Here is a 14571-nt window from a genome sequence, read left to right as displayed (position 1 = left end):
TCACCTATAAAGCTCTAAACGGTTCGGGACCTGCCTATCTCCATGACCATGTTGTCCCCTATGAACCCGCGCGATCTCGAAGATCCTCTGGGGAGGCCCTCCTCTCGCTTCCATCTTCCTCACAACTGCGTTTGGTGGGGATGAGAGAGGGCCTTCTCGGCCGTGGCCCCCCGACTCTGAAGCTCCCTGTATTTATTATGTCCTTTACATTTATGTGTTTTAAATGCAATTTTTTATTCTTGTATTGTTGTTTAAACTGACTGGTTTAAACTGTTATAATACTCTTGTTTCATATTGTATTACTGTTTTATCTTTTTATAGTGTAATTTGTATTATGTTGCTGTTTATTTTGTCTTTATGTTGTTCGGGCCTCTGCCCCATGTAAGCCACCCCGAGTCCCCTTGGGGAGATGATGGCAGGGTATAAATAAAGTTATTATTATTATTATTATTATTTATTGTATGACACAGCAAACAAGATAATATCACAAAATCACAAGTCAAACACTTATTTATTTATTTATTTGTTTGTTTGTTTCATTTCTACCCTGCCTTTCTCAACCTCGAAGGGGACTCAAGGCGGCTTACAAATCCAGCAAAAATTCAATGCCACACAGGTAAACAATAAAATACATCTGATCAAAATATAACCAATCTAAACATATAAGCAATAAAACACATAGGAGTTAAGGTACAATACTTACATTACCCAATGAATACATGTACCCAGGATTTGAGGGTTGAATTTGAAATTGTGTATAAGGGGTATCTTTCTTAATTCCAAAACTACTTATACTGCCTGGAAGACACATTACATATCGTGCCTGGAAGCTGGAAAGTATATTGGTTTGTTTCCTCATGTGGATGCTTTGGTGGGAGGAAAGGTCTGCTAACTGGCAAAAGCTATTTCCACACTCCAGGCATTTATGCAGATTCTCTGTGTGGGTTCTGTTATGCCAAGTGTCAAGGACTGTGTGATGTATTTTTGGATGATGCGCGCAGATCCCAGTAGAGTGGCCTTTTGCAGTTGGCAGATCATAATTTTGTCAATGTCTATTGTTTCCAAATGCCGGCTGAAATCTTTTGGCACAGCACCCAAATCACCACCGGGACCACCTGTTCTGGTTTCTGCCAGTCTTTGAAGTTCAATCTTGAGGTCCTGATAGCGGCTGAGTTTTTCCTGTTGTTTTTCGTCAATGCGACTGTCACCTGAGATGGTGGCATCAATGATCCAAACCTTTTCCACAACTGTGATGTCTGGTGTGTTGTGTCCCAGAACTTTGTCAGTCTGGATTCCGAAATCCCAGTATCTTTGCGTGCTCATTTTCCAATACTTTTGCAGGTTTGTGATATTATTATTATTGTTGTCAGTCAGGGCACGGTTCAGGGTAACTCCCAAGTATTTTGGTGTGCTGCAATGCTCCAGTGTGATTGCTTCCCAGGGAATCCTTTTTATCTGCTAAAGGCAAACCTTAATTTTGCCGTTGTATATAATGGATGCCTATTGACTTTGCCATTTTATATCATGGGATTTTCGTATCCACTGATTTCCTGGAACCAAACTCCGGCAAATATCAAAGGCCCACCTTTGATATTGTGTGTGGCTTTTCTTTCCCCTTCCTTTTAATATCCCGCTAGAGTCTCTGCTTCAGTGCCTGCCGGGGCCTTTCAGTGTCTTACGCGCTTAGTCTCTGCCAGTTTCCAAAACGGAAATTGCTGAAGAACGGCTTGGATGACGTCAGGATACAAAATGGCCGGCTTCCGTTCGTTTCTGGAAGCAAACAGACCCCACGCCAGTTTTTCCTTTTCCAGGGACTAAAATGGACGCCGAGGCGTCGGCTGCTCTCTACGTCACGTGACAGGGCAACACTCTGTGATCGGCTTGAGGAGGCTGGTGTTTACTTGTCGGAAAAAAGGATTTGAAGTCAGTAAGGTGAGCGCGAGAGGGAAGGAAGGGGAGGGCAGGCGGGGCGTAGAAAAGGAGCAGGCCCCAAAAGAAGAAAAGAAAGAAAATGGGGTGGGGTTGGGGGCTTTTTGGGTGTGGGCCTCAAGGAACAGATTTAAAGGGTCCCTGGTTTTGTATGGAAATTAAGTCGGAGTTGGAAAGGCAGAATGAGGCTGGAGACTTAAGGACAAGCTGGGGTTTGTGGCAGAGTAACATTCACGAAGGGAGGAAGGGTTTAGGGTTCAAGATCCTGAAGTTTCAAGATTAAATAATAATAATACTAATAATAATAATAAAGCAAGAAGATGGGAGGAAAGGCTTAGCGTTCAAGATCTTGAAATGTCAAGATTAAATACTACTATTAATAATAATAATAATAATAATAATAATAAGTACATACAAGAAGATGAGAGGAAGGACTCAGGGTTCAAGATCCTGAAGTGTCAAGATTAAATATTAATAATACTAATAAAGCAAGAAGATGGGAGGAAAGGCTTAGGGTTCAAGATCTTGAAATGTCAAGATGAAATACTACTATTACTACTACTACTACTACTAATAATAATAATAATAATAATAATAATAATAATAATAAGTACTACTAATAATAATAAGTACATACAAGAAGATGAGAGGAAGGGTTCAAGGTTCAAGATCCTGAAGTGGCAAGATTAAATATTAATAATGCTAATAATACAAGAAGATGGAAGGAAAAGCTTAGGATTCAAGACCCTGAAGTGTCAAGATTAAATACTACTACTACTAATAATAATAATAATAAGTACATACAAGAATACTAGTCCAACCCCCTGCTTCTTAGCAGGGGGTTGGACTAGATGGCCCATGTGGTCTCTTCCAACTCTACTATTCTATGATTCTATGAGATGAGAGGAAGGGCTCAGGGCTCATGATCCTGAAGTGTCAAGATTAAATACTGCTACTACCTCTACTACTACTAATAATAAATACATACAAGAAGATGAGAGGAAGGGCTCAGGGTTCACGATCCTGAAGTGTCAAGATTAAATAATAATAGTAATAGTGTCAAGATTAAATAATAATAGTAATAATAATAATAATAATACAAGAAAATGGGAGGAAAGGCTTAGGGTTCAAGATCCTGAAGTGTCAAGATTAAATACTACTACTGCTACTAATAATAATAATAATAATAATAAGTACATACAAGATGATGAGAGGAAAGGCTCAGGGTTCAAGATCCTGAAGTGTCAAGATTAAATAATAATACGATATCATGAAAAGAGAGGACTCATTTTTGTTTTGTTTTTTAAGTACAGTAGAAGACAATAGGAAAAGAGGCAGACCCCATTCCAGGTGATAGGCTCAACCAGGGAAGCCACAATCATCAGCCCTATCTACACTGCCATATAATGCAGTTTCCTAATGCATTTTGAGGAGCCCCCAGTGGCACAGCAGGTTAAACTGAGCTGCTGAACATGCTGACCAAAAGGTCGGTAGTTCGAATTTCTGGAGGGGGTGAGCTCCCGCTGTTGGCCCAGCTTCTGCCAATTTAGAAGTTCGAAAACATGCAAATGTGAATAGATCAATAGGTACTGTTCTGGTGGAAAGGTAACGGCGCTCCATGCAGTCATGCCGGCCACATGACTTTGGTGGTGTCTACGGACAACACCAGCTCTTCGGTGTAGAAATGGAGATGAGCACCAACCCTCAGAGTTGGACTCGACTAAACTTAATGTCAGGGGAAACCTTTACCTTTTTAATGCAGTTTGACTGCACTGAACTGCATTATATGAGGCTACACTGACATATAATGTAGTTCAATGCAGTTAAACTGCATTATGTGGGAGTGTAGATGAGGCCATCGTCTGCAAGACTTGAGCAGGGCTATTGACACAGGGTTAGACATCTCTCATTTATATGGTCACTGTGAATTAAAGTTGGCTTGACAGCAAATAATAAGAAGTAATAATTTAAAGATGTGAGGATGCTAAGACCCCCATCTATGCTGCCATATAAAATCCAGATTATTTGTTTTGATAATCTGGATCCAGTAAAAAAGTGGAGCATTTTGTAAGTGACCAACAGCGGAGCGAGAGAAAAGATAGCAAGCTCTTATTGGAAACAGATCTAGGCATGGATTGAATCTGAACGGATATGCAAAAAAGTTGGTATACAAAGACATTAGCCTTTCTGAGAATCTGGAACTGAACTGAAGAGCTGGCTTTGGATTGGTTGATTGGTTTTTCACTGTTGTCATTCCTAGTTAAGTTTGCCTTTTGGTTTCTTCTCTCCCTGACATGGTAGCCATCATCCTGAGAATCAAAAGTAGTCAACTCTTGTGCTCCTGCCCCAGTTGAGGGGTGCCCCACAGAGCTCCGTTATGGCTCAGCAACGTGGGGTAAACAGCCTGCGCTTCAATCAGGATCAGAGTGAGTGATCTGCTTCTATCCAATCTCCCAAGTATTCCCCAATGCTTTTTTTAGATTAAGCCTTGAGATCTTTAAGTTCTTCAAGAAGGGGAAAGATCAAGGCTTTTAAGTCTGCTTAAAAATAATATTTTTAATTTTAATAATATTTATAATTTTGCTAATATTAAAAGACTGTGTGTGCAATATTTGATGGCAGATTGGCCCGAGTATTGAAGTTATTCACTGTGAAAACTTGGAACGAAAACCTTTTCATGACCATGCTAAGTAGGGAATTTTGGAAGCTATAGTCCAGATTAAGTTTTGCAAACACTGCTTTTTGTCAATACAAATGTGGAGCTTGTTTCCAAAAGGAAACAAACCCATCTGAACAGATTTTACAGCTATACAAAACAACAACAACAACAACATGTTGAGGATCTGCATTATTATCTATATATATAAAAATGTAATGTGTGTTTTCCCCATGGAGTAAACAACAAAACCACTGAACCAAATCACACTAAATTTGGCCACAAAAGATATAGTCACCCAATCTACGTCTTTCAGTTAAAAAACCCTAGAAAAATAGTCCAAATTACAGAAGCTGAGGAAGAGCCATTCTCTCCCTGGCTCCGCTGGATAGGCCCCGCTGCCTTTGAATCCTTGAACTGGATTATATGGCAGTGTAGACTTAAGGCCATTCCACACAGCTATATAACCCAGAATGCCAAGGCACGTAATCCACAGTATCTGCTTTGAACTGGATTATCTTGAGCCCACACTGCCATATAATCCAGTTCAGTGTGGATTTTATACAGCTGGGTAGAAGGGGCCTCATATAACCCAATTAAAAGCAAATAATATAAGATTATAAATATAATAGATAATAATTACTGTTGTATAATAATACAGAACAATATAATCTCTGAAATCAGGACAGTAAATGAAGAGCAACACTCTGAAAACAGGGGAATTGGAAATTCCAGAAAGGAAACAATCAGGGCCAGCTAATATCTCCCAACAAAGGATTCCCCAGGGAGGAAGCAGCCAGGCTTGGAAGCTGCAAGGCCATTAAATGCTAATCAAGGTGACTAATTGCAGCATTCATACTTGCTGCACCGAGACTATACATTGCTATTCAAACTGGCCAACCAAAGATTCCACAAGGTAGAAAGCGGCCAGGCTTTCAAGCAGCAAGACTATTCAGTGCTATTCCACCTGGCCAACCAAGATTTCCTCTAAGTAGAAAACCCCCAGGCTTTGAAGCCACAAGGCTAGTCCATCCCATTCAACCTGGCCTAGCAAGGATGCCCTATGTTGAAAGCGGCCAGGCTTTTAAGCTGCAAGACTATTCAGTGCAATTCAAGCTGGCCAAACAAGGATTCCCCTACAAAGGAAGAAGCTGGGCTTCAAAGTGGCTCTTTTATTAAAGGTGCTACTCCAGCTCACCAAACAAGGATTCCTCTAGGTATAACCCAGCCAGGCATTGAAGCTGCAAGGCTATTCAGTGCAATTCAACCAGACTAACAAAGGATTAACCTGGGTAGAAGATGGCCAGGCTTTGAAGCAGCAATACTACTCTGTACTATTGAAGCTGACCAACCAAAGATTCCCCTAGGTAGCAAGCAGCCAGGCTTTGAAGTAGTGAGGTTATTCATTGCAATTCTAGCAGCCCAAAAAACAATTCCCCTACAATGCAAGTACCCAGCCTCCCAAGCAGCAACCCTATTCCATTGTATTCCAGCTCACCAAACAAGGATTCCCATAAGAAGAAAACAGCCAGGCTTTGAGGCTGCAAAGCTATTCACTGCTATTCCACCTGGCCAACAAAGCATTCCCATAAGCCACAGCAACACGTGGCCAGGCACAGCTAGTTTTTCTATAAAATGCAATTTTCCAAACCCTTTACCCAAATGATAGAACAATTTTGATCTTTACATAATATTCTACTCCTAGACACCAATGTGCTGCCACTTATAATTCTCTTTTCTTTTCTTGATTTCATATCTTTTGGAAACAAACTCCTCAAATATGTTCTGCAGCAATTCAGATACATACATTATTTTTTCATCTTATCTAAAACTGGGCCCTTACATTAATAGTAAATTGCTGAGCTTCATCCTGGCTCCAACAAAGCTCTGGAGTGCTCTGTTTTGGTATGTACTAAAAGGTGGACCCATTACCTCTTTCTCGCCACAGGTTGCTTCTGCTGTGCTATGGAGACTGGAGTTCGGATCTATAATGTGGAACCTCTGATGGAGAAGGGGCACCTTGGTAAGAAGCAGAAGAATTTTGGAAATGGAATTATGAAACATTATTGAGTTATCCTTCACCACAATGTATGCCCTAACTGTCTTCCTCTCTCTTTTTGTTAGACCATGAACAGGTGGGCAGTGTAGCACTGGTTGAAATGCTTCATCGGTCCAACCTTCTAGCCATTGTGGGTGGAGGTGGCAACCCCAAATTTTCAGAGATCTCAGGTGAATATCTCTAATAAAGAAATAGAGGGGGGCAATGGATTTAATAGGCTACAGAAAAAGAAACTTCCAATGTAATCCCAGCATTTTCCGCCTTCAGCTACATGATTGGTGTGTATAGAGGCAGATAAACAGGGAACGGCCATCTCTTCTTTAAAATGTATCTTAATGTTTCCATTGTAGTCTTGATCTGGGATGATGCTCGTGAAGGGAAGGAAGGCAAAGACAAACTAGTACTGGAATTCACCTTTACCAAGCCAGCGCTGGCTGTCCGCATGAGACATGATAAGTATGTATAAGATTCATCCAGTTTCACTTAATCGCAAAGACTGGGTTGAAGGGGGTATGATGAAAACATAGCATTCACAGTAACAGATGGTTTGGGATCTGTGTAACAGGGTTTTTTAATATCATCATCATCATCATCATTTAATTACTTATTAATCGCCCTCCATCCACGATGCTCTAGGCGATTTACAAGCTAAAATTGTAAAGAATAAAAATACATACATAAAAATATGAATAAAATTAACATAGATTAAAAGCTCTAGTAAAGAGCCAGGTCTTGAGTGCTAGGGTAAAAGGCCCTAACTCACGCATAATATCTATCTGTATTTGCTGTCCGTCAGATCTAGCAAAATGAAAATATCATTTGAATTGAATTCTTCAAGCAGTTTCAGATGGAATGCTTCAGAGCTAAATATCAAAGCAACTTGCATGTTTAGGTTGAGATTTTCTTGTATAGCATGACTAGGAAAGTGTTGGTAGTGTTAGTGTCACAGCAGTAGTAGTGGCAGAAGTAAAATCGCCATGGATGCAACAGCAACTGGGAGGAAAGCTGTAAAAGCCTCTCTAGCAGTTACTGAGCTGTTTAATAGCCAGCAAGGCAATTGTCTCTTCATGTGGCAATGCCTTTCACGCTCCCTTCTATCAGTTGTTGCTCTATAGTAAAGGTAAAGGTTTCCCTCTGACATTAAGTCCAGTCGTGTCCGACTCTGGGGGTTGGTGCTCATCTCAATTTCTAAGCCAAAGAGCCAGTGTTGTCCATAGACTCCTCCAAGGTCATGTGGCTGTCATGACTGCATGGAGTGCCATTGCCTTCCTGCTAGACCTATTGATCTACTCACATTTGCATGTTTTCGAACTGCTAGGTTGGCAGAAGCTAGGGCGAACAGCGGGAGCTCACCCCGCTCCTCGGATTCAAACCGTTGACCTTTCGGTCAGCAAGTTCAGCAGCTCAACCGTTTAACCCACTGTGCCACCGGGGGCTCCTGTACTCTTGCTACTCTGTACCCTTGCAAAAATTGCATCACAGTGGTGCAATGGACCATTATATTGCTGAAGTGCATCAAAAGGATTCCAGCCTGTGAACCCTCTATGCATTCAATGTATTTGTTGAAGGAAATGTCTAGAAGACGTTGACAGCATTGCCAACTTAATAATAATAAGCCAGGAATTTTAGTTTTGAAAATACTGATTTTTTTTCTTAATGAGATCCAATATTTTTGGAGGTTATATTCTTTTTTAAAGGGAATGAATAAGGAACAGTGCCCAACATTTAGGCCCAGTTCAAAGGACAGTGCTATACCTTCTGAACTTTGCTTAAGAGTAATGGAATCAAAAAATAAGAATAGCTGTTTTACAAATAGAATGGAACTAGTTAAACTACAGATGTTTTATCCCCTGTAGGCCATCTATCTCTGATTAAATTTTCATAATTGTAAAAGCTAGGAACTTGGTGCTCCTATTTGCATTGATTCCTATCCCACCTCTGATAGTGTTAAATGTTTTCTTTTGTCAAAGTAGAAACATAGCCAAATGCTTTAGATTTTGTGAAACATGTCTGACGTTATGTAAAACACATATGTCACCTCTTAGGTGTTACGGGATTATTCCTTTGGAAGTCACGGTAAAGTCATGCTGGAAAACCTAGCATTCATAGAGAGGATCCCTCTCTATGAATGTTCTAAGTCCTCTCACATGACTCTATTGTAACATGCAGTGGAAGTCATTCATTTAAATATGGTTCAATTTTATCCATGGTTTTCTGTTTCCATTGTAAGTTCAGAATGATATCCACTGTGGATATGGGGATTTTGTTGTATATCCAGTACTGGCAAAGACAGTTCTCCATTACTGAAGGAAAAGGAAGTAAAAATATAAAATATGTGTCTCCAAAACTAGCTATAATCATTCCAGAACCCTCAAGTAGATATATGTATGAGAGACAGGTAAACATCCACACAGAGAGAGTGTGTGTGTATGTTCAAATTAGGGTGAAGAGTCTCGCTGTATACTCTTATCTTTTTGTTGTTCTTCTTCCAGGATAATAATTGTTCTACGGAATCGAATTTATGTCTATTCTTTCCCTGACAATCCTACGAAGCTCTTTGAATTTGACACACGGGATAACCCCAAAGGTATGAGTTTTTACACTTAGCTGGCAAGCCCTTGATTCTCATCACTGTCCCAAAAGGATTACTTGCAAGAATGAGCCCAGCTCTAGTTACTCTATCTCTGGTATGTTTTCTCCTGCCCGACCTCAGGACTCTGTGATCTCTGTCCCAGCTTGGAGAAGCAGCTCCTGGTTTTCCCTGGACATAAATGTGGCAGCTTGCAACTAGTGGTGAGTAGGCTTGGGGAAAGGGGCAGTGTGTGGAGGAAGGCATAGAAGACCAAATAGGGGCCCCTTAGTTAGCTAGGGCTGGCTTATTGCTGTGTTTTAATATCTAGCCCTAGGATAGAGAATATGTGGCCCGCAAGGCCTTGGTGGATTCCAACCTCCACGAACTCATGCCTCATTCTGTGCTGGCTAGTGCTGCTGACAGCTGCAATCTCAGATCTGAAGAACCATGTATACATACACACACACATGCACATGCACCTGCCCCGATTTCATGATTTGGTTAAGATACATTTTTGTATTGCAGCTGAGCTGAGCAAACCATAGGTTGCTTCAAACCAGAATTACAAATCCGCTTCAGACCCTGTTTTCTCGTTTTAAATTGAATTTTACCATTGCCATTTTTAACAGAAGGATTGAGTAAAAATACGATAAATAAAAAAAATACATTGGCCTTACACTCAAACTTTGGCTTATTCCCACCCAAAAAACACGTGGGATGCACAGGGGATGGACGGACACCCAGATATGTGGCATGTTCTCAGATTTCATGAGCCATGAGAGGTGAGCACAGTGCGGCTCATCAAATGTTTTTGGACGATGGCTCCCATAAGGACTTGCCATCATAATAAATGGAAAGGGAACACTCAGAGTTGTTATTCAGCCACATGCGTAGCACCACACTTTGCCTGCCCCAGTTTCAGAAGAACAAGTTCGGAATTATGTGTTTGATTTTCTTTCCCCGCATCTTAGGACCTCTCCAGCACAAAGCCTGGGACTTCGTCTGCCCCGTTCACCATCAATGCCCATCAGAGTGAGATCGCCTGCATCTCTCTCAACCAGCAGGGCACTGTGGTGGCCTCTGCTTCCAAGAAAGGAACCCTCATCCGCCTCTTTGACACACAGACCAAGGAGAAGCTGGTGGAGCTCAGGAGAGGAACTGACCCAGCAACATTGTACTGGTAAGAATCCCCCCACTCAATTCTCACCCACAGACTGCCCCAAAATACACCATTTCATGTACTGGACAAGTACACTGTGCTGCCATCACTGCAACTCTGACTCCATCCCTCTATAGTGTTCCTGCTTATCCTTTATCTTGCCTCATAGTTCTTTGGAGCATGTCCAGGTTTAAGCACAGTAAGGAGCCAAGAGCACCACAATAGAACATTTGGATTTTTTCTTGGAAGAGCATAATCCTGAGTTGGAGACATTGTTTTGAAGTTCAGACATGAGGCTGCTGTTGTGCAGCTCAGAAATGTAGCTTAAGGGCATTGTAGAGGGGGGTAGTTCATGGCAACATCAAAACATAATTTGTTTTATCAGAAATGGGAGCAGCTAATTTTTTAATATATTTATTTATTACATTTCTATACCACCTTTCCTCCAATGAGCTCAAGGCAGGCTTCATCATTCCTTCAAACAACAATCCTGTCAGATAGGTCAGGCTGAGAGCATGAGAAACTGGCCCAAGGTCACCCTGTCAGTTTTGCGGCTCTATGAGGATGGAACCTGGATCTCCCAAGTACCAATCTCATATTCTAGCTCAGAGCTTTCCAAACATTCCATGTTGGTGTTACACTTTTTAGATATACATCATTTCATAACATGATAATTCAGTTTTAATCTCACACCAGAGACTAAACCAACGGAGATACAGTCACATACATAAATTCTAATTCTCATGAAAACCTTTCAGTTATATTTTTAAAATACATGATTTATTGTATATTTTACATAGACTCTGAGGTTTCTCATATTCATGTGACTCACCTACACACTGCAACCAGCACATGAACATGTTGCGACACACAGTTTGGAAAGCTCTGCTCTAGCTACTGGTTTTCAGATTGAGTGTTTTGAATCAGGTCTGATGTATAAGTCCCTTGAACCTTCTTTTTGGCTTCTGCAAAATCCAAATGCTGAATTGAAGGGGATTATGGTACATTCCCGTAGACTTCTTGTGTTTATGCATTTAGGAAAGGCCAACTCAGTTAATGAAATTGCTCCAGAAACACAAAAGTAGATCTACCTGGCAATGTCTTTTGTGTTATAGTCTCATGGAGCAATTGCTTACTACAGACCGTTGTTAGTCCTTGGCTATTGTGATTTGTCAAAGGGGATGAATGTTTTAAATTGTTTTTTTACAATCAGAAGAACTGCATTTGTTATAAATTATTATATCAGATATTTACCTGATGCACCAGGAGTGAGCTCTACATTGGTGGTATTTTTTCCTCCTCCTCCATCACCTGTCTTCTTCATGGCCATTTGACATTACATTAATGCTGTATTAATATTGGAGGAAAACCTTGAACTGTCATGTCCTCTTTCTCTTCTTCCCACAGCATTAACTTCAGCCATGATTCTTCCTTCCTCTGTGCTTCCAGTGACAAAGGAACCGTCCACATCTTTGCCCTAAAAGATACCCGTTTGAATCGTCGTTCCGCGTAGGTCTTGGGGTTGGCATGTTCAGGGGGGAAACATTGCTGCCTACACTGTTCTGACCCCACTCTTCCTTCTCTGGCAGGTTGGCACGAGTAGGAAAGGTTGGGCCCATGATAGGCCAGTATGTAGATTCTCAGTGGAGCCTGGCCAGCTTCACTGTGCCAGCTGAGTCTGCCTGCATCTGTGCATTTGGAAGGAATACTTCCAAGAACGTCAACTCGGTCATCGGTGAGTGGCAGTACTTATTTTGCCCAGTGTTGGCTACTAAGAAAGGTTACTATGATATGGGTGCAACCGTGCCCAGTACCACCTCTGAGATGAGGCTTGTCTCAGGGAATGAAATTGGCAAAATATTAAAGACCAACAAATTGCCAGTCGTTTTTAGTACAAAACTCTTTACTATCATTAGAGGTGCCCTTTGGATTTTTTGTTTGTTTTATTTGGCAACCTCAGAGTCTCTTGTTTTGAGTGTTGAGTCCATTTTTGTTTGCAATGTCTCCTCCTACAGCTATCTGTGTCGATGGTACTTTTCACAAATATGTCTTCACTCCAGACGGCAACTGCAACCGTGAAGCCTTTGACGTCTACCTGGATATATGTGATGACGATGACTTTTGAGTACAACTCAGCCCATTTTAGGCAGGCAGAGTGAACTTAAGGGCAATTTGGAAGTATTGTTTTGCCATGTTGAAAGCCTAGGTTGAGAAAGACAAACACACTTTTTGGGATTCTTGTGATGGATCGGAATGGAGAGCTGCCTTATTCATTATTTCTTGCCAGTAGGCATTGTGATTTGACCACTCCTTCCACCTGGGCAACCAGTTTCCATGGAGAGGGTGAAAAATCACAGAGAATTTGGGGAGTGAATGTCTCAAAACTCTGTTCAACCAAGAATCGGCCGTCCATGCCACCAGCTCCATCCAGAGCTTCCCACAATTGGAAAGGAGGAAGGAAAGGGGCAGAGCTACCATTAAAGTTCAAGTGCAAATACTTCTGATTTATTTTATTGACAGTTAGGCTTGCTAGTTCTTCCTTGTTGTAAGATTTGAGGGCTGGAAAGCTTGTTCCCTATAGGACTGGCAAATGCCCTTGATTATTAGGGATGTTTTCAATTTGAGGGATGAAAAGCTTTTCCTTATGTAGAGACTGAAGAGAATACCAAAAGAATTTCCTGCTTTTTTGAAGTATGGGCTGTTCATAAACACAGAAATGTATATAACATTTTAATTTATGAATACGAACAATATGTTACTTTTACAGAAAAACACAAAACGAAGTGAACTGAAATCAGATTTTTCATTTCCTATTTATGGAAGAACACAGACCTGTCCATAGTTGCTCCCTGACTGTCAGCCCTACGTATCATTGAATTTTGACTGTTTCTTATTTCTATTTTGAAAATTGGGCAGCAATGTTGGGAGTACATTATCTGTAAGGATACCAGTTATAAAAGGATGCTGCATCTCACTTAGTACTTGTGTAGACAACTTGTGGCTCTTCAGAAGTTGAACTGTGATTCTCATGTTTCCTACTTTGGTTATACTGACTAGGACTGATGGGAGTTGCAATTAATCAACATTCAGAGGGCCACAAGTTGCACATTCCAATTTAGCAAACAGGTGGCTGGGGGATTATGAGATTTGTAGTCAATACATCAGGAGATAACAAGATGAAGAAAATAAATTCTGTATAGTATGGGTCCCCGTGGGGGAGAAGAGGGGCATATAAAATAAAGAAAGAAATAACTCCTGTAAACTAGCATAAAAATATCCCACATTGAATTCCAAATTATAACCCCATGGTGATTTTTAATGGAAAATTTCAGAGGAATGTTTTAGATAAATTGCACCTTTTTGTGAAATGTTTTCAGTGAATTGATTGCCAAGGGGCACAGTTTTACCTGTCTCAGGTGTGACAGGTTTGTGATAGTAGGTATGTGAATACCTTAAAACATTTGTCAGTTCGAATGCTGTGTTCAAATTTCGTAGCAATCAGTGAAATAGTTTAGGAGATATGAGGTCCCCACAAATGGACATTAAATATATACAAGGAGCCCCGGTGGCAAAGTAAAGTGCTGAGCTGTTGAACTTGCAGACCGAAAGGTCCCAGGTTCAAACCTCGGGAGTGGCTTGAGCGCCCACTGTTAGCTCCAGCTTCTGCCAACCTAGCAGTTCGAAAACATGCAAATGTGAGTAGATCAATAGGTACTGCTCTGGCGGGAAGGTAATGGCGCTCCATGCAGACATGCCGGCCACATGACCTTGGAGGTGTCTAAGGATAATGCTGGCTCTCCAACTTAGAAATGGAGATGAGCACCAACCCCCAGAGTCTGACTCGACTGGACTTAACGTCAGGGGAAACCTTTCCTTTTTTTTACATACATACATACATGCTTTTTGTTATTACATTGGCCAAACATGAGCTACAAAGGATAAATGAATATATATCACGCCTTTTGTTATTACATTGGTTAAGAGTAGGTTACAAAGGAGAAATATATATATACACACACATTTACATCTTTTGTTATCACATTGGCTAAGATTAAGCTACAAAGGATACATGTAATAAATGAATATATACATATATATATATATAGAGAGAGAGAGTTGGCTAAGAGTGTAGACTACAAAGGATAAATGTAATAACTATGTGTGTGTATATATATATATATATAATCACATTGGCT

The 14571-nt window shown here is 40.8% G+C and overlaps 1 protein-coding gene across 2 annotated transcripts; it reads left to right on the top strand.

The window, feature by feature from the left end:
- Nucleotides 1-1751: 1751 nt before the first annotated feature.
- Nucleotides 1752-12872, top strand: wdr45 (WD repeat domain 45). Of its 2 annotated transcripts, XM_016996482.2 has the most exons (11): nt 1752-1932; nt 4231-4355; nt 6534-6608; nt 6710-6814; nt 6995-7100; nt 9137-9231; nt 9358-9437; nt 10188-10396; nt 11783-11884; nt 11965-12110; nt 12391-12872. In XM_016996482.2, exons 2-11 carry the CDS (start codon nt 4307-4309, stop codon nt 12498-12500), a joined length of 1077 nt encoding a protein of 358 aa, XP_016851971.1. In that variant the 5' UTR covers nt 1752-1932; nt 4231-4306; the 3' UTR covers nt 12501-12872. The 2 variants fall into 2 exon arrangements, with proteins under 2 accessions (XP_016851971.1, XP_016851972.1); XM_016996483.2 differs by lacking the exon at nt 4231-4355.
- Nucleotides 12873-14571: the final 1699 nt, after the last annotated feature.

This window comes from Anolis carolinensis, chromosome 2 (genome assembly GCF_035594765.1).
Source record: "Anolis carolinensis isolate JA03-04 chromosome 2, rAnoCar3.1.pri, whole genome shotgun sequence".
NCBI lineage: Eukaryota > Metazoa > Chordata > Lepidosauria > Squamata > Dactyloidae > Anolis > Anolis carolinensis.
The sequence above is the reverse complement of the archived record's forward strand: the minus strand, read 5'-3'. Positions and strand labels throughout refer to the sequence as shown.

Bases quoted from the DNA above. Each gene is read 5' to 3' on its own strand.
- wdr45 (XM_016996482.2), top strand. From the start codon at position 4,307: ATGGCTCAGCAACGTGGGGTAAACAGCCTGCGCTTCAATCAGGATCAG. The intron at 4,356-6,533 runs GTGAGTGATCTG...TTCTCGCCACAG, and splicing joins GCGCTTCAATCAGGATCAGA to GTTGCTTCTGCTGTGCTATG. The intron at 6,815-6,994 runs GTGAATATCTCT...TTTCCATTGTAG, and splicing joins CAAATTTTCAGAGATCTCAG to TCTTGATCTGGGATGATGCT.